General features: G+C 46.3%; 1 protein-coding gene across 2 annotated transcripts in view; it reads right to left on the bottom strand.

Moving 5' to 3' along the window:
- Positions 1–25,869, bottom strand: part of KNTC1 (kinetochore associated 1) — a 1,031,844-nt gene that overhangs the window by 347,044 nt on the left and 658,931 nt on the right. For both annotated transcript variants that reach the window (XM_085636469.1, XM_085636468.1), the window contains exon 54: positions 5,177–5,295. In XM_085636469.1, coding sequence (XP_085492595.1) covers positions 5,177–5,295 — 119 coding nt within the window. The remainder of the gene's footprint in view (positions 1–5,176; positions 5,296–25,869) is intronic.

The raw sequence follows: 25,869 nt of genomic DNA on the forward strand, positions 1-25,869 counted from the left end.
ACAGGGCAGCAAAACTCACATGATTCTAGAAGTACGAGTTACTTACCTTCGGTAACGATGTATCTGGTAGAGACGTTGTCTAGCCGCAGATTCCTTAACTTAGAATATCCCCAGGTGTCAGACTGGATACGGAAAATTATTTGCAGCAGTACCACAGCGCACCGGGGGACGACGCCACAGGACCCCACCCAGACGTCGTCCACATACGTGACGTCAGCGAGGTCATACAAGTCCCTCTCAGCGCGCTGACATCCGTTTTCTTTGGACAAACCTTTTCCGCGGCATAACGCGGAGCCACCAACAAAAACTGTGAAAGTATAGGAACAGTGTGCGAAGGATGAAAAAATCTGCAAAATAAATAAGGTGGATGGTACACAACACCATCATAAAAGACAGCATCAGACACTGTCTACATATATATGCATAGCGAAGTGTAGACCCTTCCCAAAGTGTGAGCAACAAGGGAAGAATATCTCGAAAGACAAAAAGTTAGACTGCTATTACCATGTAAAAATGTGACTGCTATCGCCATGTAGAACTGTGCCGGCCAACAAGGACGGAGCACAGAAAGAACAGCAATGTACTCCAAGAAGGTATCTTCCCTCACAACAATGGAAGTGTGAAACAGAGCTGAAGAAATCGTCAAAGAAGACGACTATATAGGAGACAAGAGCCTCTAGAGAATGGAGAAGGGGGTCGGGAGGGAAGACAGCAGGAGCCGAAGAAGAATAATCTCCTGATGACAGTGAAAGAAAAGGTACCATCTACAGGAAGAAGCCCCTTGCAAGGAGTCAGCCACATATGGTAATTCTGAAAGGGGCACAACTATGTGAGCACCTTTGAAAGAAAACCAATGGCAACTGAAAGTAGGCAAGAGGAGAACCCCTCCTGGCAAGGTTGTCGCAGAGCGGGGAGGATGGGTGGGCGTTTAAGGAATCTGCGGCTCGACAACGTCTCTACCAGATACATCGTTACGGAAGGTAAGTAACTCGTACACCTGATAGAGACATCTAGCCGCAGATTCCTTAACTTAGAATAGATACCATAGCCATACCCCAGGGGGGTGGTGGGTCTGCGACAGATCAACAGAAAGCGCTCAAGCACAGAGCTGGCAACAGAGTGACGGACAATGGGGAAGGCTGTGGCAGGACAACCAGACAGCAACCCAATTAGCTCGGAAAAGCAAAAGATAACGAGAGGCAAGGCGTTCCAATAAAAATGCCATAATGGTGATACACCACAACTGTATAAGTATGAGATGTGGAAACGGCACCAGCTCCAGCTCGAGAGAGAGAGAGAGAGACAGAGACAGAGACCGAGAGAGAGAGAGAAGAACGAAGGAGGAAGAAGGACCACTCTCAGCTTAATGGCGCACTATGTGAACAACGAAGGAGGAAGAAGGACCACTCTCAGCTTAATGGCGCACTATGTGAACACCAACCAAAGGTTGGGGAAAAACATGAAGCGATGCAACCATACCAGAGCCTACCAGGCTAGCCCATGGAAGGAAGGCCGGGGAAGCCTCAGCCAGGAACCGAAGGGCAAGAGGTAGAAACTGAACAATGTCCTAGAAAGACAGGCGGGAACAAGAAACATGCCAAGTGCACACCCAGGCACCAAAGGAGGGACAGGGGCGAGCAGGAACATTCTGAAGCACGCTGATGTGGGCTATCACTGAAACATGCACAGAGCCGACACCCACAGAGACAACAAGGTGGTGTAGCTAAAAAAAAGGGCATAGGACTGCCCAACCAGGCCGCATGAAGATTAAGGTGAGAACCAACTCACAAAATACAGTGGTAGGGTGCAGACCATAGAACGACTGACAGCAGAAGAGCTGTTCCGCAGGCACAGCCGACATAGTAGAGGGTGATACTCAATGAAAGGGGCACATCCGAAGGAAGTGGCAGCAGAGGCACCAGAGTGCCAACAGGCGCATAAATATAGGAAAGATAGAGATATCGTTTAGTAACTTCACACCAAGAAGGGAGCAGTGTAAAGCTGGGGAACCATTCCACCTGGGACGCAAAAGGGACTCTATCGCTGAAGATGCAGGAAGAAGAATACCCATGGTAATTTGCATATGCACACACACACACACATATATATATATAGCAAGAAGGGTAAACGAGCAATGACCATGCAACATGGGTGGTATAGGAGCACATCTAATGCAAAAATGGCAGGTGGTATCCGCATATGAAGCATGAAAAACACCATGAAAACCTCCCAAGTAGGAGAATGACTTAAGCAAGACGACCCATGACGTATAGAAGAGGACGTCAAGTCACAACATTGAACACCGTACAACGGCAAGATAATTCTGAGCACCAGGGGACATAGAGCCCAAAGGATCTCTAGAGCCACCTAACAAAGCAGAGCTATATAATAGCGTACAAGTACCCCACTTGGAGTATGGACACTCCAAACAACGGGGAACACCTCCTAAGGCAAACCACAGTCAGAGACCAGACACAACAACCTGTGGAACACTGCCACAGTAGGCTTATTGCCAGCTCAAATGCATAAGGCATCGAAAAGGTGCTAAATGAAAGGGTACCCACCCCAGAACCAGCCAAAAAGAAGACCTGGGAAATGGAGGCTTAAGGCGGAGGTCGAAAGCCCGCAAGGAGGCGCTGAACAGCCGATTCGGCATGGAGATCAAACAACAAAACCCCATCAGAAGGTAGATCAACAAGTCGCTCCCGGATATTTTCCGGGAAGACGCCATCACGCAACCAAGCATGGCGCCTCAAGGCAACGGAACCAGCCATAGCGCAGCCCAAGGAATCGGCAGTATCCAAGGCCGAGCGGATCGTGAATTCAGCAAGGTTACGGCCGTCACGAAGAAGATGAAGGAGGTCAACAGGAGCACCTTCAGAGGCGTTCGAAAAAAGAGACTCTACAGAGTCCCACAATGCAGAGGTAGCCCGAGCCAGGACATACACTGTATTTAGCGAACGAAGGGCAGCACTAGTGGAGGCGAAGATATTACGACCCCACGACTCAAGCCATCTGTACTCCCTGGAGAGAGGAAGCATTAAGTGAGGCAAGGAAGGGTAGTTTGCTAAACAAACCACTGCACGTCTGGGTGAACAAACAAGCAAACTGGATCATGTGGAGCAGGTCGGTGGCGGGGCAAGACAGAACAAGCTACCGGATCACCGGAAGCCGGCCGAGCCCACGTGCCCAAAAGGGAGTCATAAAGAGAAGCTTCAAATGGCAGAAGCAGCTCCACATTCCCCGACCCATGGTGAAGGACACCAAGCAGAGAGTCCACAGGCAAGGGCACCGAAGGGTGCTGCGTGTTTAGAACACGAGTGGCCAAGGAGACTACTCTAAGAAACGCCGCAACGGCCTCGGTAGCCCTCCGAGGAGGGGACAGCAACTCATCAGTAGGCGAGGGTTGTAAGCTAAGCCTACCAATACACTGAGGGTGCGACCAATGCCCAAAAGAAGGAAGCCCCATTGATGAATGGGGGTCCTGATGGGACTCCTGAGGAGGCGGGTATCCTGCCGGGTCCACAACTTCTAAGAGGGGCACAGGCAAGGATAGATCCGGCATAGACTACGCCAAACTCTCCGCAGAAGCTTCTGGAGAAGAGTCTAGAACCCGGCACTGACGCGGCGCCATAATGACTCCGGTCGGCGCCGACCCTGGCTTGTCTGGCGCCGACTCGGCTCCATCCGGCACCAACTCCTCGTTCACCACGAGAAGCCCCGCTTCCAAAGAAGGGGAGGGCGCTGGAGCCGGGGAGACCAGCCTCCGGTGCCGACTCAGCCTCCACCACAACAGGCTCCGACTCCGAAGTAGGAAGCGGAGTCGGCGCTGGAAACTCTCCTTCCCGACCTCTGCTCTGGGCAGGCGGCTGCCTGTCCAGAAGGACGAGGAGTGCTCTAAGCGAGCACCAACAGCCACCTGCGATGCCACAGGGAGCCCCACGGGACTATGCGGCGCGGCTGGGGAGCTATGGGTCGTAGAGGGGGACCCCGCCGTACCGCACCCTGACGACACAAGTGTTCGGCGCTGACCTCAGCTCCGGGCAGGCGACCGCCTGTCCGGAGGGCAGAGGTGCGCCCAAAGCACGGCTGTGAGCACCAGCAGCCACCTGCGACGCAACTGGGAGCCCCACGTGACTATGCCGAGCGGCAAGGGTGCTATGGGTCGTAGAGTGGGACCCAGCCGGGCCGCACCCTGACGACACCATATTTCCTTCGTCCCTGTGGGGCAAGAGCTTAAGTGGCGCCGGGGGCGAACCCACTGGCGAGTCCGTCGGCGACCCTGCAAGCAGCGGAGGCCCCGAGAACGCCCCAGGGACAGGAGTGGACCCAAGGGAGACCTGCAGAGCAGCAGCATAGGCCTCCATTTGGGTCCGAGTCACCCCCGTACCCGGATAGGGTGGATAGGGGGTGAGTGACTCTCTGTGGCGCACCTCCAGAGGGCACCGGGAACTTTCGCCCCCGACAACAGGCGTAAGTGAGGTCGTGGACCTCGGCGACATGCGCCACGACTTACTCAGAAGGGGTGAATGACGTCTCCGGGCCCCAGAGGGCGAGCAACACCACGACTGTAAACCAGAGGGGCCTGCCGGCGACGAGGAGGCCGGGCGACGAGACGACTCCGACCAGGACTGCCAAGCCAAAAGGAGCTTCATCCGGCACTCCCACCGGGACTTCGGCTTGAGGTGTTGGCAGGCGTCGCAATCTGTCGAGTCGTGGTGTTCGCCCAAACACTACATACAGATAAGATGTGGGTCCGTCGCAAACATTTGCCGCGAACAGGAGGTTCAGGTTTTAAAGCCCGTGGGCATCGCACACTGTTCCAGACACGAAGCGTCAAAAGGGGCCTGAAAACAGGCCAGAGGAACAGCTTACTCTGGATCCGCGTTGCACGTGGAAAAGAAGGAAAACTGACGTCAGCACGCCGGGAGGGACTTATATGACCTCACTGACGTCACGTACGTCGACGACGTCAGGGCGTCCTGTGGTGCTGTCCCCCGGCGCGCAGAGGTGCTGCTGCAAAGAATTTTCCGGATCCAGTCTGACGCCTGGGGATATTCTATTAAGGAATCTGTGGCTAGATGTCTATCAGATCCAAACTACAAAAGAAGATTAAGAGTTTCATTTCTACCCATGAGGCATCATGACCCCATCCCACTTCCCACAAAGTACTTACTTTAATTCTTCAACAGGTTTTTTGATAAGCGAAACTATTGTGTTTGTGTCTGCCAAGCGAATGAGGCACTGGAGGGCCCGGCTTCTGTGTGCAAAGGTCAACGGGTTCATGCCAATTGGCTATAATTGAGAGAAAAAAATAAAAATTAAAAAAAACTTTAGGTTTATTCACATGGTAAACATGCTACTGTTAAAATGCTGTGCTTAACAAATTGAAACTGTATTACTGCTCCTCAAAAATATCTATATATACTTATACTATGTCCTCTTCCTAAATTGCTCATTTTGAGAATATCTCCAGGCATGCTAACATTCAGTTTTTTTTTTTTTTTTTAATATGCCACCCCCCACACCACTGGTCAATACAGAAAACTGAGCAAACAGGAAAAAGATAATTAAAAATGCAAATATAGTACCATTTTCAAGAAGGATCAGTAGGCAACTAAGAGTAGACAGATTATCTATCAGAAGAAGCACTATTGGTGGATATGCTACTATGTCTTCTGATTGATACTACCTTCTCGAGATTCCTTGTCTGAGGAAAGACGGCATAGCAGTAACCAGTGGGGTGGGTCTGGGAATTCTAACAACGTATGGTTCAAAGCCGGAGGGTCCTAGGGAAGTTGTAAGACCACACAGGATTTAATCCCCAATATCAGAACAATCAACAGTAGGAAATCCTGAGGTCTACAATAGTATTTAGAAAAGTGTGGAAAAACCACTACTGCCCGATTTATCAAAAAGAAAGGAAAAATGTGAAACAGAAATAGTGACTACGCCCAACAGAACTAACTATGGGCATTTCCCTTTACAGGACGAAATCCCTCACTCACCAAAGGTGACATGCTTCATCGTTTGGGATTCTCCTCCCAGAGGAAAAACCTAGTTCCTCTGGGGGGTACGACCCCCTCTCTGAGAGGGAGGAGCTCAGGGATGTTTTGTATATTGTATCGGATATTCTAAATCCACAAATGAAGAGCTAACAGTATGAGTGAGGGCGCAGCGCAAAATAAATCAAAACTGTGAGGAAAGTGAAGTTAAAACTAGCTCAAGAATGCCAGAAACATCTTTATTGTGAGACGTTCTTCTCCAGGATTAAAAAGCAGTTTTCCACACTTTTCTAAATACTATTGTAGACCTCAGGATTTCCTACTGTTGATTGTTCTGATATTGGGGATTATATCCTGTGTGGTCTTAAAACTTCCCTAGGACCCTTCGGCTTTGAATCGTACGTTGTTAGTTTCATGAGCAGCTATTACAGCTGCGGGTCCCATGTTCCTTTTTCTTCTTGTTACATGAGTATCATAGCTTGATACCTTTTTTCTAACAAGAGCTATCTTTTAGAGGTTGAGACTTTCCCAGGGTTTCTCATATTGTATTATATTCTTCTTACATCACCATGGCTGAACGTTTAGGTCTGGCTTTTGACGAGACAATGTCTCAGTCCCTCTTGAGCACACCTAGAATTATTGATACCTTTCAAGGGGTTGCTACTGGTCAAGGAGATGATTGGACAAAACTCTTAGTACTCAAGAAGTTACTTTCACCAGTGTATCTACACGGTGCCATAATGACTGAGTATCTCAGAGGCAACTGTGCGCCGACAGGACTAATTGTCACTAACGCCCCTGCGCTGTTTTTGGATGATAAGACATTCCTCAATGATTGGTCTTTGATAGCCTGGAGGTGTACTCGCGATTAGCTGATTCTTATTATCAATACTGCCAAGCGAGTCGCCGATACCATACTAATAGAAATACAGGCTTTAGAATCTCAAATTAAAGTTACACTAACAGGAGCACTTTTCAAGAAACAGAATGAGCAATGTAATAAGCACAATAAGGAGTTTGAAGACTCTGTATTAACAACCAAGATCAATACATTTAAAAAAGATCTTGCGCGCTTCTCGATGAGAAGGTTTATCCCTATACTAGCGCTGAATATGGGCCTCCCCCAATACAACAGACAAGGTCGCAGATATGGATCAAACTACTCTACTTGAGGGAGTGAGGGTTGGTCTAGCGATTCGGACAATTCTAATCAGGGCGATTCGGTTAACAGATGCAACATCAGAAGAGGTAGAGGAAATTGGAGAGGACACCGTGGTGGTGCCCAAGTTTTACCTCCTCCGCAATGGTGGACGCCTGGTCCTTTCAATTATCCTCCCTTTCCAACACTTGGCCAACCTGTCCCTTACCAGCCGCAACCTCATATGTACCCTAATCAGCCTTTTTTAGGGTTTGGCCGCGGCAGGTCCAAAGGCAAGAGTCGACAACAACAAACCCAGGTCCATTGGACAGACAAGGCACTGGCTCGCTCAACTCGGAACTTGACAGAGAGCTTGGCAGGACAGAGCACCGACACGACCTCGTCATAAATCTGAGCAATAAGATCTTGAATCCAGATGAACTATCTCTCCTCAACAAAGGTCTAGGTTTTGTACCTTCATATCGGGTGATACTTTTGAGATCAAACAGGAATTAGCCCATTTCTTTCGCAAGATCCGTTTGAACTTTTTCTTCCGGAAAAACTCATTCGACTTGACCGAAGCCTTGGACAAGAATACCGGCTTGAGAAATGAATCTACATTTAACCCGCTCACTAGCCAGGTTCCTCCCCAGGTTCTCAATTTTGAGAAAGCTGTTACCTCCCAGGTCACCAACATTTGTGCCAATGAGAGTAGACAATATCAGAAGCTAAACAAAAGAGAACGACAAGCACTGACATCCCTTACAATGGACGACACCATAACGATTAAACCCGCTGCTAAAGGGGGAGCAATCGTGGTAATGGATACTTCTACTTATCGAACGGAATGTCTGAGACAACTACAACACGTTCGATCCTACAGATTATTGAAGGAGGATCCCACTAAGAGGTTACAACAAGAGATTAAAATCATTGTATTAGAAGCACGTGCGAACAACTGGATTACCACCAATGAAGCAACATTCTTGGTTAAAGTCTATCCCATCGTGCCTTATTTTTACAGACTACCAAAAGTGCATAAAAGCCAGCGACCTCCTCCCGATCGCCCTATCATTTCTGGTCTAGGATCGCTTCTTGAACCTTTGTCCTCTTTAGCTGATCATTTTCTACGGCCTTTTGTTGCTAAGATGCTCACCTATTTGAAGGATACAAAAGATGTTCTCACACTGGTGGACGATCTTAGTTTTGATATTGAGAAGGACTATCTTGTCTCTTTTGACGTGGAGTCACTCTACATGTGCATTCCACAGGATGAAACTCTCTCTGCCATCGAGACTCTCCTGTTGGATGCTCTTCCAGACTCCATTACGCCGGTATCCTTTATCATTAATTGTGCAAGATTGGCTATGAAGGAGAACTATTTCCAATTTGAGGAACAATTGTTCCTTCAAGTGTCTGGTACTTCAATGGGGAGCAATTTTTATGTCTATGTATTCGAGCAGGAACACATCTTCAGTATCAGCAATCCATACAAAGACAACATACGTGTGTGGAAAAGATATATTGACGATGTCTTTGTAGTCTGACGCGACACATCGACATCTCTTATTGAGTTCAAAACTTGGCTAAACAACTGCAATACATTTCTGAATTTCACCTGTGAATACAGTAAGACTCATTTACCCTTTTTGGATATTTTGATCTCATCCTTTGAGGGAAGCCTTAGTACTGAACTATATAAAAAAACCTATGGCCAAAAATTCTCTTGCCGTATGGGAGTTTCCATCCTCAAGCGTTACGTGATAACTTGCCATTTGGACAGTTTTTACGTATAAAAAGGAATTGTTCATCCCCTGCGAAGTACCAGGAACATGCTCATAACCTATCAAATCAACTACAAGAGAGGCAGTACCCGAAAAGATTAGTGAAGAAGTCTTCCAAACGGGCTTTCAACAACAATCGGGCAGCTTTATTGGAACCCAGCACTCCAAAAGAAGCTACCAATAGGTTGACATGTGTCCACACTTTTTGTAAATTTTCCAACAAAATCAAGAAGAGCATTCTGTCCAACTGGAGAATCCTAAATATAGGCGGTGAAACATTACTACGACCTTTGTTTGCTTTCAAGCGCAGTAGCATCAGGGACCGCTTGGTACACTCCCGTCCCCGCATTCACAGAAAAGGGTCACAGAACACTGTGGGGTTTACCTCCAGTACAGGGACATTTGCCATGCGGCTCATGTGCGGCCTGTTCCCACACATCTATAACAACTGAAATTGACATAGGATCATTAAGACCATGGGTCCTCAATTGTCACACCAACTGCAACAGTGATAACCTGATATACATGATCACTTGCCCTTGCGCTCTGCGATATGTGGGCATGACCACATGACGGGTGAAAACCTGTATTCTTGAACATAAGAGCACTATCCGATGTGGAAAGTCCTCAACAAAGTTGACTAATCATTTCCTTACAGTGAAACACAGTCCAAGCGATCTGAAGTGGACAGTGCTGGAAAGACCTTTTATTCCACCACATATAACTGATCTCACTACGTTTCGGTTTAGGCGAGAACAATGGTGGGTACATAAATTACAGACTGACACCTCAGGCTTGAATGATGATATTCCTTGGCTGTTATTATAGGAACTCGGTCTAGTCCATCTTAAACTAAGCTGTTCCCTTCAATCATGCGGACGCTCAATTTGTTTTTCTGAGCCACAGTTGTATCAATAGACATGAATGTCATTCTTGGGCCTTGAAACTTCATTGACATATACTCATGATTTCTTATACACTTGTTACATGTGGCCATGACTGTAGATTACCAAAGACAAATCGATTGTTTTGTCTGATTACATCTATATATTTAGTTACATTTGCTTGTGAATAATATACTAAGTAGTAGGTACACTCATGAGCATTTGACTTGCTGTTTATGCCCAGCAAATTTAGGTGCAGTTTGTTGTTTATATTGTGTTCTTTACAGGCGCACTGTTTATTCATTCAAGTTCAGTTCCCTTTATGCAGATTATTAGGACGAGCGTGTTTCAACACAGCGTTGGCAGACACCACGCGCATGTGCAAACCATCATCTAGGTACTAGATGACATGCGCGAGATTGAAGACGTAGTGTCCGTTCAAAACACATGCGCAATAGACTTCTGACTGCATTTTAACACGAGCATATGTTTGTGCTCTGATTGGTTGTCCGTTGCGTGAGGAGTGTCATTAAAGGAGGCGTTTTCCATTTGCCGGAACCTCCGGTCACAGGCTCAAATCCACGCCGGCGTACCGACGGACAGGTAAGCCCTCCGACGCCCTCTCACGTTAATTTGCTAATTTGTTAGTTTTGGCCCGCTATACACTATGTCTCTTCGTCGTATTTAACAATGTTGTCTGGGCTTGGCGATTATTACGTAGTATGCCGTAGTTCAGATTTACCCGACTTACTTGTGTACTTAAGGCTGCAATCTCGGCTAGTGCAAACAAGTCAATGTGGTAATCTGCCACTATTTATACTGGGCTAATTACCAGGAAGGATGTGACCGGGCGTTATTTCAATACTAACTCATCTTAAACATCTTGGCACTGTGACTAAACATTGCATGATTTTAGTCTAGACCGTAATATTTAGCTAGCATTGTGGCTCAACTAGTCTTCAGCTTTATTTGCTGTTTTAGTCTCCCTCTTTGAGTTTGGCTCCTTATACACATGCTTATCAGGGATATTTACACATTTGGTACACTCATCTTTAATTTTGATAAGACATGTCGTCGTTTACTGTTACTTGCTACCGTGTTTTCCAGAGCGGTGCCCCTTTCCTGAGCGGTTGCCAGGTAGAGGTGTGGTGACTTACCTAGTAGTTACGGGTAAGTTATTCTTCTTGTTCTTATATGTGAAACACCTAGTTTTCTGATATACCCACGATCATTACATTGATGATGGTTCGTTTGTTTGATTGTATGTAATGTTCTTCATGAAACAGGCACATCAAGAAAATTCTTGTCCCTGCATCCTTTTATGTTACATCACTTATACACTTTTTCGCAGCAGCATCACAGGTCCTGATGAAAGCCTAGCCTACTTATAGGCATAATGGCTGAAACATCTTGACCGATAAGTCCTACTTCACCATCGCGGTTTGTAATTTAGACCGCTGGTGCACTGCATTTTAATCCTGGCGAAGAACGTCTCACAATAAAGATTTTTCTGGCGTTCTTGAGCTAGTTTTAACTTCACTTTCCTCACAGTTTTGATTTATTTTGCGCTGCGCCCTCACTCATTCTGTTAGCTCTTCATTTGTGGATTTAGAATATCCGATACAATATACAAAACATCCCTGAGCTCCTCCCTCTCAGAGAGGGGGCCGTAGCCCCCAGAGGAACTAGGTTTTTCCTCTGGGAGGAGAATCCCAAATGATGAAGCATGTCACCTTTGGTGAGAGGGATTTCGTCCTGTAAAGGGAAATGCCCATAGTTAGTTCTGTTGGGCTTAGTCACTAGTTCGGTTTCACATTTTTCCTTTCTTTTTGATAAACCAGCCAGTAGTGGTTTTTCCACACTTTTCTAAATACTATTGTAGACCTCAGGATTTCCTACTGTTGATTATTTTATTGATGGGTCTGGGAATACCTGAACACCAAAGAAGAAATTGTTGAAGAACGGCCCAGTAAAGTTAAACTTTCAATCATGGTCTGCTTGAATGACTGCTTCACACTGGGCATTACTGTGCCCTGGAAATATTTAAGACAGGTCCCACAAGAGCAGAGAGATTATAATATCCCAAATTATCCTGGATGAGGAAATCAACAAAATACAATCTTAAGTGAAGGTCCAAATTGCAGCAACATAACCCTCAACTAAGAGAGTCATTCTTTATTGAAAAGCCGGGGGAAGACCTAAATCTCTTCCCTCTTGAAATGTAGCCAAAAGAAACCTTGGCTCTCATTAAGAGTGGCCTGGTGGGGATGGGTGAGTTGGCAGTGGAGGTATTGTGGGGCATAATTTATTGGTCTAATAAAAACCTACACCCAGGCAACCAGTATTTATAGGGGCTAATAAATGACTTCTATTACAAGTTTTCCTCATACAAATGGAGAGTAACATGAATGTACTGTTATTTACAGTGCATATCCTGTGGCAAATTTCTGCAGGTTGACCTGCTGAAATTCACCGGAGAAAAATTGCAGGGATTGGGTAATTACTTCTAAACTCTTAAATCGAATCCCTGAGCAAACAGGTGTTTGTGCAGGGATCAGTAACTAAAAACTGTTGGATCGAGATGAGCTGGGGGAATGGCTCTGCTGAAGGCAACTAGGACCAAGATGCAGAGGCACCCAGACATCCACTTGACTTTTCATGATGAGGGTGGTGTGATTAAGGAGACTCACGTTTTAATTTCTCATGTTTTTCTTCAATTTGGGATTACTTATGATTTGGAATGAGCAGAGGACATCTCTTAAGAGCGAAAACGAGTCTGCGTCCTCGACTTCGAACGAGATCAGTCTTTACGCCCCTTCCAATAGTGTTCAAAGACATAGACCTTGGACTCTCAGATCCGAATAGCCTTCAGGTTTATCCTGGCTCACTCTGTGCACAGCTTGGAATCCCTAGAGACATATCTGGTGGGGTCTGTCATGAACATCTGTTTGTGACAGTCTCTGTGACACTTAATTTAAAAAAAAAAGAATTGTCAATTGGCAGGAAAGCAAGGGAGCTAGCTCTGGATCTGTGCCTGATGGTACGGAAAGACAAGAACTGACTTCAGCGTGCAACCGTTGCAGTTATATGTGGCTCTGGGGTCATTTCCAGGAGAGTCAACTTGGAGCGGCACAATGTCACATAGTGGCACACAAGGGAATTGCTGGACAAAAATCTCCGGATCCAGTCTAGTGCCCGGGAGATCCTCTAGGTGAGGAATATACGGTTAGAGGTATCCATCAGAAGAAGGCTCTTGTGGAGAGCCACTGAAATTAGGCAAACTTGCACTGCACACTTGTACCATTTCTTGTTCACTACAAAACTAAGGAACCTACAGTGGAAATTCATTATAGGCATGGGAGCCATCTAGAATGCCATCTAGTGAGACTGCTAGAATGATCATTTTGAATCATTCTATTAAAAAGAACTTTCTCAAAACTTCTCATGTCGAAAACAGGACACATTCTCCTTTCCCGAATATGCGCCACTCCTGAATAGTTTTCAGGGGATCCTATCGATTGCATATTTGGGCAGCTGAGACTACACTTCTAAGTACAGTATGCATGAGTGTAAGGAGAAGGAAGTAGGTCTATGAATGACAGAAGGGGGGAGGAGGTTCTTTTAGACAGAGGTAGGGGTACCATAAATCTTATGATTTTAGAGACGAACTAGTCCATGATTCTCAGGAGCTATTTCTCCAAAAAGTTAACCACTCTACCCCATAAAAGTGTGGAATGAGACAAGAAGGGCAACCTCCAAAAGAGGCTTAGCAAAAATCATAGTAGCTGTAGATTGTCATCATAAGCCTCTCCACAAGTATGGTTTTGACGGCAGTCTAGGGAGCTAATATTCACTTTTACAAGAGAGACCGGTCTTTCGAAAAATATGTTAAGAGAATGATTCCAGGGAAGGGGCCTGGAGCTCCATGCAACAGTCCAGCTCTCATTAAATCTCTGAAGCAACTCGTACACTTTCTTACCAGTGCCCTCATCAAATGACATATTAAAAAGTTTATTTTCCACAACCTTAGAAATAATTTTTAATTAATTGAACTGTGCATTCAAATCAATAACTTGGAACATACCAAAGCCGCCGTAATGTCTGGTTGCATTTCAAGGATGTCTAGCCCATACGCGGAAATGTTACTGAACATAAGTGATATATGATGTACATTGTCCCACTTCACCAATCAATTGTGACTACCTAGAGATATAGCTCTTAGAACCAACCTTCCTGAAACAAAACACTGCGACCCAAGGAGTCCAGTCTCTTCAACCCATAATTACGGGGGAGAAAAAGAAAGGCATCTGTTTTCTGTTTAGATTAAACTTTCTGTTGTAGGAGACTCTTGAGGGAGGTAGGTGTCTGATAATAACCAGTCTGAGGAGAGCAAGACTCATTTGCCTCCCTTCTTTTGCTCGTGGTTGACCAGGAAGAAGGCTTCTTCCACAAAACAATGAAAGTCAGGATAGGTAACAAAGGATTACTCTAGGATAGTAGGCCTACAAAAGTTCTGAGACTCTAGGAGGTCACCCACATTTCTCTGCCGAGTTTCAAGACACTAGGCCCTCCAGGAGCACCCCTGCACCAATACTCTGACCACTGGGGCACTAGTGCCCACCAAGGCTTGCTTGTGTTCAATCCGAACACTACCGCCGCAAAACGTACCTGCACGTCGAGGGACTTGAAGAGAGGCGAGCTCCACACCAAGAGTGGCCCGGCTGTGTTTCTTGTACCCTGGGCCTGAAACACCTTAAAACCTAAAGGATACCTCCTACAATTGTTTGCAAGAATACCTATGAAGTGCATGTCTTTTCATTCCATAACGTCTAAAGAACATACGCCTATCCCGAATATCTTGGTGTCTAAAGCTACATAAAAATCTGTGTTATTTTTCTAAATTGGTCTTGAGTTTCTTCTTGAGTGTGAGTCTTATTTATTGACTCTGTGTGTACAACAAATGCTTAAAACTACCCTCTGACAAAACTAACATGGTCGACCAAAACTAGCACAAATAGAGCACTTGGGATTATTAATTTAAGCCCTGTAAACCAATAATGGTCATCTGTACTTTTTGCATGGTGTGCCCTTACATTGGCATTACCACATAAAGCCAACTTACTACAGCTGCTGGCCCAAAAGGCAAGCCTCAAAGGGAAAGCCGCCTTTAAACGGCAAATGGGTAACAGTTGGGAGAGAGACTGCTCCATTGTTCAGGAAGATAGGCTGGCACATGGGACAGGAGAGGGGAAACCGGTTGCTAAACCGGTTTTTCAGGGGCATATAGATCCCTTGGTCCGCCACACTTCTGGTTCAGGCTACTAGGGAGCTCCACACCCTGAGAGAGGGGTCCTGCCATATTAGGAGTGGGCAGAATGGTGCGTCCTGGGATGCCCAGATGCCACGCTTCACAGGAAAGGGTTATCAGGTGGGAGGGAACCTGGTAGCCCACTGGCTACAGACTGCATCCTGTTTGGAGGGCATTTTCTGTGCATAAGTAGGGCACCCCTGCCACACCAAAATCAGATCTCGACTGGACAGGAAGAAGGACCAAAGAAGGACTGCCCTGCTGCACCGTGGAACCAGCAAAGAGAGGCTGCACCGGTGTGGACTGTACCTGCTGAACCTGTTGGCTAGCAAAGTAGAGGGACTGTGCCTGCTGTGACCTGCTCGAGGAGAAGCCATCTGCAGAGCACAGCTAAAGCCTAAACTGCGGGGGCGGTGGGCTGGTCTCCGGTTCACAGCACAGGAAGATAACAGCTGCAGAAGCCTGCTGCGGCAAGTTGGTAGCCCAAAGTCTTCAATCCGCCACCACCATGCAGCACAGGGACTAGGACCCGACTCCCAAAGTTGCACCCAAGTTTGCTGAGCTCGGGAGTGTTGTCAAAGTGCAGCTGAGATTCCCCCCCCAGAGGAGGAACCATCGACCCAGGAAGGATTGGCCTGTTACTGCGATACTGATCGACCAGCAGTTCAGTGGTGACTGAACTTCTGCAAGCACCAAGAGGACTTTGAGGGACATCAACCCTGTGACCAGGACAACCTCACCCACTTCGTGGACTGCAGATTAGTCGCAGCAAGGTCCCCGTCAACCGCATTGCATCCACAGCATCCTGTGAGGATCTTCAGCATCTTTCGTCCCTTGCATCGGGACTACTTCCATTTTAAAGCCCTGTAACAGATAAAAGTGCCTGGAACTGACTGAGGACTGCTTCACCTACTGAGGTAACTGTCTGAGGGCCTTGCTGCCCCCCCCTGACTGGCTCCCTACTGGGGTTGGTGGCCTAAAGTGACTCCAAGTGAATGCATTCCAGCTACCCAAACATTTTGGTAAAATTTTATTGTGTCAAATCTGCCAGTGCCTGTTTGCGGTTAGTTGAAATACCCCGATTTGCTATACCTTGTAAATTCTAGTGGGTCTTTTTCGTTGTGGTGTATAAAAATGTAATTTGTTTTTATAAATGTATGTCAGATTTCTTCTTCAGTTGTTCTGGTGCTGTTTAAATGCTTTACACTTATTCCTTTGTGAAAGCCTGGCTGCTCAAAGCCACAGTTACCCAGGGTTGAGTTAAGGTTTGACAAATTAAACCCAAGGGTTCTAAAGGGGTTGGTAAGTGTATTACATGGTGCAATCGCACAACCACACCATTTAATACACTCCATTTCCTCACACTCCTCCACCATGGAGGTGAAAGGTGATGTGATCTCCCATGGGGCGAGCGTGCGCAGCTTAGGGTTACTTAAAAGCAGTTTTGCTGGACTGGAGTGAGGTTTGGCAAGATATTTGCTACTGGGGGCTTGGATGCGGTCGGCCTACTCACTTGCCTCCATTTCAAAAAGACTGTGATGGTTGCTGTAGCTGAGGCATAATCAGGCATTGCCTCTGCTGGGATACCCTGTCTAATCCTTGAAATGTGTGAAATTGCTGGGGAAGGTGCTGAACAGGCAGAGCAAGGTCTAGCGTGCGTGCTGTGACTTTACTCTCCTTAAACCCTTCTAAGGCAGAGTTTGCCTTTGTGCCAAAAAGGCGTAAGCCATTTAACGCATGTCTATTTAGGGATTATTGGACATAATTGGAGAAGCCTGTGGAGCAAATTCAGGCATATAGAGTTGGTAGTATCCAACCAAGCCTAAGCGAATGGAGTACTACGCTGATTCTTGGCTAAGCTCTATAGTGTAGGCCCCATATTGTCTAAAACAGATGGAAAAATGTATGCTTTTCTGTCCCACAACGCTTGCAAATATCTCATCAGAAGGCAGTTAGTATTATTTGATACTAGGGCAAGTCTGGCAGATGAAAAAGTTGGCTTGATGAATGTGTCCATTTGTTTGGATTCTGTCTGGCATTGTGGTCGGAAGCACATTGGGATTTAAAGAGGATGCCTGCACCGCCAGGCTCTCTGAATTCTATGAGGAAATCAGGATCCCCAGAGGCAGGCCTATGCCGCCTTGCCACCTGTCTGGTAACTGGACTTTGTCCAGGTGCCCACTAGTGTATCAGTGAGTGCCTAGTTAAAAGGAACAATAAGTTCCTGGCTCGTTTGTCCTGGATTAAGGATATTTGTTTTGAATTCTGTTGTGGGCAAGGTGAGATCTAGCAGCTCAGCCGCCCTCCTCATTACTGTTGCGACGGCAGCAAACACCTCTATAACCAAGCTGGTTTAGGTGAGGATAAGCCAATGTCTGGAGAGGTATCCAGGCCACTGGCATCCTTCAAGTCTAAAAAATAGTTTCTCATCCTTGAATGTTTTTTTTACCATCAGCATCATCTTGTAGCGTTGATTTTTCAAAGTCTGAATGTGAGAAGAAACATGATTGAGGTTGGGCTTCAGAGTCCAATAACACTATTGGATCAGTTTCAGGCATCGGTGACATGGATGTTGGCTTCAAAGCCCAGGCTAGCAGCCTCAGGCGACATGTCAGTGGTGAGGCCAGGGAAACCTAGCACAGAGAAAGATCTGACCTTGAAGCAAGGTTGAGAGGCATAGTCATCGTCCGGGATGAATCTGCCAAAAGTAACCTAAATTTAGGCCGCCTCGGATCCATGGTGCCTGAAGGCGTGCCAGAGAGACCTAGAGGAGTAGCAATTTTTTTCTCCAGGCCTGTTTTAAGTCCTTTCAGTTGTTGCAGCATTGCCGATCGCCTGTAGATGTCGTGTACATCTGGAGTAGTCCGAATTGGTTCGAAATCGGGGAAAAGCTCTGCAGCCTGGAGGTACTTGGGAAGCTGCGCAACTCTAAATAGTGAGAGTGATGAGGCGATGGGGACCAAATATATATTTATAGAACTTTTTCGACTTACCTGAACTGAGACCGTGTCTTCTTTGTCTTGCTTTGGAATTCCGCAACGGAGATGTGGCTTCACAGTCACGGATATCTATTTTTGCGCAGCAGTCGAATGATGCAGAGTGGTGCTTGGAGCCAAGACACCAGAGAGACATCGTGGATGTCCCTCACCACCTACACGGATTAAACTCTGGGTTTTTTGGTTGGGATATTTTACTTGCACACTGGCAAAGTTTGATGGAATTTTTTTTGTCGAATTGACAGGATTCATAGGAGCTCTGGATCCACAAAAAGCAAGGAACTGACATTAAAAAGCAAAGGACCAGGAGTCGTGGTCGGTCTCCAGGCAGTAGAGGCAAACATCGTGGGGGTCCGCCACCGACATATTGCGACGGCACGCCCCGCAAGACTTAAATCCAGGCATCCCTATGTACACCAAGGAGAAAAGGAGACAAAAAGTCGCAAAAAGGGTAGTCAAAAAGTGACTAAGGTAGGTACTCTAACCGGATCTGCGCTGGCTGGCGCGGAAAAAGAAAGAACGGACATCAGCGCGCATGGGTGGCGCCTAAGAAGTCTCCGTGACATAATCTCGGCGCTTACGATGCCAGCGACGGACGCGGAGCCGCACAACGCCACCTACTGACGCGCAGGGGTACTGCTAGCAAAACTTTCCGGATCCAGTCTGATGCCTGGGGATTATTCTGAGGTAAGGAATCTATCACTAACGTGTCTCTTTCAGATAGCTGGTCTCCTGTTAACAGCACAGGAACACATCAGCTGAAGAAGCCGGCTCGGGCAAGTTGGTAGTCTTTAATCTGCCGCCACAGTGCAGCACAGGGACTAGGACCTGACTCCCATCGTGGATGCCCGTCACCACCTACACGGATTAAACTCTGGGTTTTTTGGTTGGGATAGGTTACTTGCACACTAGCAAAGTATGATAGAAAAAAAAATGGCGAATTGACAGGATTCATAGGAGCTCCGGTTCCACGGAAAAAAGGAACTGACAATAACAAGCAAAGGTGGTACAGATATAGTGGCTCCGACGTCATATCTGGGGTGGGGTGGATCCCACGTGAAGCCACAGCGCCACCTACCGATGCACGAGTGAATGGCTATTGAAATTTATCCAGTTCCAGTCTGGACCCTGGGGGGATTTACAAGGTGAAGAATCAGCGGGTAGAAGTATGTCCGAATACTCTTCCCCTACAACCAGGCTCCGAGTAAACTGCTCCCTTTCAGCCCCCCTTTCCGATTTCTTGTGACACACACCAGGGCAGTCTCCTCTCCCCCATCCTCTTCTTAACTGCATTGGGTCGGTAAGCTGTTCTCCTGTTCACAGCACAGGAACAAAACTGCTGCAGAAGCCTGCTAAGGGAAAGCTGGTAGTGGTAGCCCAAAGCTTCAATCCGCCGCCACCGCGCAGCACAGGGACTAGGACCCGACTCCCACAGTTGCACCCAAGTTTGCAGAGCCTGGGAGTGTTGTCAAAGCTGAGCTCCCCCCAGAGGAGGAATCATCGACCCAGGAAGGATCTGCCTGTGACCGCATACTGGGTGACCAGTAGTTCAATGGTGACTGGACTTTTGCCAGCACCGAGAGGCAGTGGCATAAAGAAAGTTGAAGGGGTACACAGGGGGCCCCCCGCTCCGGGTTTAATCCGGAGCTCTCAGGCCTCTGTACTGTGCTGAGGGGGCCCCCTGCAGCTCGGGCCCCGCGCACCACTGCAACTTGCAATCTCTTATCGCCGAGATTGGTCGCTTCGGAGACATGTCTGGCCTCTGTATCAATTGGAATAAGTCTGAACTGTTCCTGCTCACAGACTCTACCACCCCGGCAGATAGGGATCTCCCTCTCCGATGGGCAGCGGACACCACAAAGTATTAAGAAATTACCCTGCACAGGAATAAAGAGTAATTCGCATTAAATATAAGGTGGGACGCTGAATTCAACAACTATTATCAATGGCCGGCCGCATTGCCCCATTAAAATGAATGTCCTCCCCCAAGATCTTGTACTTATTCACCAATATACCAATCCCATTAACCAAAGCTTTCTTCACGCAGCTCCGCAGGCTGTTGATCAGCCTGGTCTGGGCGGGATTGAGACCACGGATAGCTAGGGATACTTTAACCCTTACCTACGAGTGGGGAGGATTTGCTGTCCCCGACCTACATCTATATTATTCGGTAGCACAAGCAGTTTGCGTACCACTGGTTTCATCCCATCGCGCACATCCCATACACCAAACCCGAGCAAGACCTGTCCGAGCCTACCCCGCTGGGAGCAATATTTCCAACAGGCATGTGACTAGATCCCAATGATATACAGCCTTCATCTACAACCTGCTGGGTCTGGTGCAAGCTGAGCCTACTTCTAGGCTCAGGATCGCTGTACTCCCCCAGCATCCCCTTATCGCAAAATCCGCTAATTCCACCCACCACCGAGAAAGCAGTTTAACATACATTACGTAAGTTACATCTCCACACTATTGGGTCCCTATTCCCAGACGCACCAGCAATATCCCTAACTGCACGAGCCACAGATGTCTTATATGGACACGTTCATAATGACCAGAGTACTCACTGCTCTTTGCTCTGCAATACCCTCCTTTCCTTTCCCTCCTGAGAAGTTCACGCCTCTCACACTGTTAATAACTGATCAAGATGACTTGCATCTCGAAACTAAACTATACCAGGCGTGTATGGCACTCAAACAGGTGAGGGAAATGTCATGGATATGCCCATGTATTGCTACATGCTGGACCACAATATTCCAAGGGATATCTGGTATAATTTCCACGTCGGTCTCCCCATCTCCTTAATTTGCTCTAATAGGAATCATCATTAATGTCCCGCTGCTATAGCACTACTATTAGCAAAAAGAGAAATAGCAAAGCATTGGGGCACTAGGCTGAGGAAATATGAATTTTGTGATCAGTTATGTCCCCTATCGTAGACCCCAACGGCTCCATGTGCATGCTATACGTACATGTATGTTCCCTCCAGTTCCAGTTTTGAAGACGCAAATACATGTGCGTCCACCATCAACATGTCCTCTTTCAGATCCGCCATGAATGGGTCAGATATTCCATTCCTAAGTATGAAAGGCCACCGACTTTATGTGGTTCACTTTCCACATTTTACAGATTCAGGCGAGTAGGCCCTGAATTCTGTCATCAAGCCTTTTCCTGTCTTCTGCCTCTGAAAGCTCCAGTCTGAGCCTGCATCTGTATCTATGAACTTTGTCCTACTCCCTGCGCGGCTAACGGTGCCTGATCCAGCCTGTTGCCTGCCAAAAACTGTATTTCACCTTCAAGATTATCTACTCCGCTCCTCATCCGATGCATTCCTGTCTAGTAGTTTAGGTAAACATTCCTCCAGCTACCGTGCAAAGGGCCAGGCCTCGCTGTCCACATGCAAGTAATTCATAGCCCCGTTACCATGGAATATTCCTACCCCCTCGCATCTCATGTAGACACTTAGACGCTTGTACACGCACTAACAGTCAGTATAGAATAGATTCTATCCTAGAGACCTTTCCTTTTGGATAACACAGTTCTTTAAACATAGGATATTAGATATGATTTGGGATTAGGTTGACATGACCCCCAGACTTCTGTCTCCACATGTAGAGCTAAATGTCAAGTCCCTTTCACCCTCTAGTTGCACGTCAATCACACGTCATGCGGCTGCGCGCGCATCTCTGCCAAATATTTCTGCTGACATCGCAGGATTCTTTTATGGATCCACCCACTTGTGACATCATGTATAATGACGTTTATTAAATTACGCCCATATGACCGCCTTTATTAGTTACGTATGCACATTTTATCTGTATTATCAGCTGTTACGCCTCTTGCATCTGTTTCACTGTAATGCATTTTCCTATAAAACCGATTATCTGTCAATAATGTATGCCCTTCCTTCCTGAACTTTCGTGGTGATGGAATAGAAGCCTACAATTCGAATTGTATTCCTTTGTATAGGAATAAAGCCTTTTAAAACCTCTAATACCACGGATTCTGCCTCTTATATTTACTGAGTTATTCTTACTAGACTTTACCGCATAAAAAATAGTACCGGTAATGAAATATTTACCACAGAAATTGGCGCCCGAATAGGGACACTTTCTCATCTCACGCGCCGGAGGTGCGTTGCAGGCCCGGTCTCCTGCCACAGCTGAACGGACAAAAACGCGTACCTGCAGGATTTCCTGTATCTCCCTCCGGCCAAGCGGGGGCGACTGAGGCTGCGATCAACACCCAGACGAGGCGGTGAGAAGTGCGAAGTATCCCGACCAGAGCCTAGCTGAGAGAGCAAGATCCGAGGTATACAGAGGCCCACCAGGTTCCGAAGTTCCGAGTCCAATCAAGTCGAGTCCAGTCCGGTCCAGTTTCAGTTCCGTTCCGAGGCCTTCCGTTCCGAGCTACCCGGTGAGTACCATTACCAGGGAGGCATTTTAACGTGCACATAGTCTGTGCCGGTCAAGACGGGTTTGGGTACACAAATCCGGTCTGCACTGTTTCAGCAGTGTATCTGTACTGTTTAGCAGTATATATAGTATGTCTTGCATATAAATAAGTATTATCTAGTGTCAGTATTATGTCAGTAACTAGTTTTCTATTAGTTATCATTGTTCGTTAAAACTGTTAAATGTTAAATGTTTTAATACGTTCTATACATTGTGGTGTGAATGACTGTTCATTATTGTGTTTTATTTGTATTAAGTGTGTTTAAGATTAAGTAACCAGATCTAAAAATGCCGCTCTTTTCGAAATTAAGACAGATCAAAACTAGAAAAGGGGTACTCGAAGAAGCTGTTCCCATCCCACCTAGGGACACCCCCGGATATTTTATGTATCATAAGCATGGTCTAGATGCCGTATTATTTCTTGATTTATGGGTGGACTACACCAAGGATTTGCCAGAAAATCAGAGATGGCCCGCAGCAGGGACCTGGGATGCAGATTGCATCATGAGAGTAGAAGAAGAATTATGGAAAAAGAAAGCCAGACAGTCACAGAAAGATGCCATTGAATTATGGCGTAAAGTATCATACAGACGTACAAAAAAAGCACTCAGACAGGAAGAGAAAAGTAGAGAGAATTCAAATAAAACTCGAGAGAATCTATTAATTGAGGAAGGTACCCGAGTAAAATCAGAACAAGTAGATAGACAAAGAAACACTCTTATGAATGGTATGTATCCTCTTCTGGCCGAAGGGTTACCTAAGGCTACCCCGGAAATACCAAAAGACTTAACTCCTCCATTGCTCCCGATAAAAGCACATCCCAAAACACATCCCAAAACAGCAAAGGGCGTTTTCCTTTCCTCCTATTTAGACGACGTAGCTCCCGAGTATGCTAATGCCATACCACACATACCGCTTGCCGATGGTGTTCAACACCAAGAGCATCCGTCTGTATCTCCGCAACTACAAACTCCTACACAAATTCCCACAGGTCCGTCCGTTTCTACAGTTTTTCCCGCATCTACAATCTCTATCCTACGTCCAACGAATCCTTTCGTGCCCAGCACCTCAGATGGTGCTACAGGAGGTATGACAGACATGTTTGCCACACCGCCGCGAAATAAACAGACCCTTAGAGATTTAGCACTCCAACGTACACCCCAATTAGCGACATCCGACATGTTTAAAGAACAGCTTGTGGATTGTAGATACGACCCAGTACCAGGTAGACAGGACAAATTGCTCATATCATCACTACGTATACGACGAGCTACCTTATATTTAATGACGATACCAGGAATGGTTGAACACCTAGACAATATATATCGCTTTGTCCAAACAGGGCGAGGTCCAGAAAGTATTAACGAAGCTATGGAATACCAGAAAGTGGATGTACAAAGACAACTACTACGTTTTTTCATAAATTGTGTAATTAGGAATCAAGACAGGCCCGGGGCAGATCACGATACCATGCAAAGACTTGTCAAATGGGGTCAGAACATATCAGAAGAGAAACATGATAGACAGGCGTGTATAATCGCCATGTGTCGAAAGATCCGCAAGGAAGTAGAACGAATACATAAAGAAAGACGAGAAACAGACAGAGTAGAATCAGAAGAGGAGGAGGAGCAAGAATCAGAACAATTAGAAACAATAGCTTATGTAGGTAGAGGAAGACCCCATAATAATACTATAGGCTTTAATGACCCGATACGTCCAATACGTCCAGAATATAATAGACATTTTTCAAATCCTATGTTAAATACAAAATCCCCCGAACACCTATTTCAAGCCGCTGATAAATTACTCCGAGATCGAAGGGGGTATCATATGCTCGATTCCATGGACGAACAAGAATTAGCCAGGTCCGCAGTACAATGGGCTGATAGTCCCAGCGAATATAATGATGATGCACTAGCGCACACGTTTCTGAATCTTGACCCCTACGAACAGCGTTTAGCTAGTATATACATGATTCAACACCTCCTTATATTATATAACAGCCAACACTCCGATCCAGGACCCTTACCTGACATATTGACAGAACTACTCACGAATATATGGAGAGGGTCAGGTACTGATTTGATTAAAGAAATTCTAGAATTCCGAAACCAATATTTAACTTTCGTATGCCCAGAACACGTTCCAGTTCCCATCATAGGAAGAAAATTGTATCACATAGATAGACAGAACCCGTTACGCGAAGTACACCCAATCAGAGGTGACGGTAATAACTTTACACGCGTGTTTGTATATACGCCTATAACTAAACTGGAATTATTGGAAATGAAGAAAGTAGTACCCAGCCATGACAAGGATCCAGCAGGTTTCCACCGCGAGATAAAAGACATGTTACTCATGGGAGAGTATACCTACCCCGACATTATGAAAATTTTAAAAGTCCTATTACCCGCCGGTGTTTACGAGAAACTCAAAGAAAAGGAATGGGAGGTGGGAGACCAAAAGATAGATTGGACAGCATTAGAAAACGAAGAAAGGGCCCGAGCTGCAGGAGCAGGACTTGGGGAAAAGACTACAGCACTAGCAGGACTACTAGTGCAGGTACTGCCACGTTTATTAACTACGAAAAAGGAAGACTGGGGTGCAATATCAGCCTGTAAACAAAAGCCAGACGAAGACACTAGTGACTTCTATTCCCGATTTGAAAAATGTTTTGGTATAAATAGTGGTATAAAAGCCAGTAGTGAGTCATATCCACATCTGTTTGTGACAAAATTAGTTGAAAATTCTCTGCTACAAGTCAAGAATAGAGTATTGAAATTCGAAAGTACCTGGCAAGGTAATACCCCATCACAGATGTTACAGATGTTACAATATCATCACAATAGAATTAGGGAAGAACAAGAACACGAACAAAGACGTATGAAAGATACGAAAATGAAAATGCTTGTTGCTCAGTCAGTTCCAGCTGATGGTCATCAAAAGGGTGATTCCGCAGGTCCTACGAAAGGGACATGCAACTATTGTAAACAACCAGGTCATTATATACACGATTGTCCAGTCCTGAAACATAATATTGCTACAGGTAGAACCCAGGAGAGACCACGTCCACCTAGACAGGAACAGAATCAACAACAAATCCCTCAGCATGCACAACCTAGGTTAGCTCCGCAACAACTAGCTCCGCAACAGGGAGCTCCACAACAGACCGTAGCACCACCACAAACGCAGCCTATTGCTGCAACACAAGCAACAACACAACAGATGTATCAGTATACACAAGCAGATTATCCAGATTATCAGCGATATACATGAAATAGCCTAGAGAGGGAAGTTGGC

This window comes from Triturus cristatus, chromosome 11, assembly GCF_964204655.1.
Source record: "Triturus cristatus chromosome 11, aTriCri1.1, whole genome shotgun sequence".
Taxonomy (NCBI): domain Eukaryota; kingdom Metazoa; phylum Chordata; class Amphibia; order Caudata; family Salamandridae; genus Triturus; species Triturus cristatus.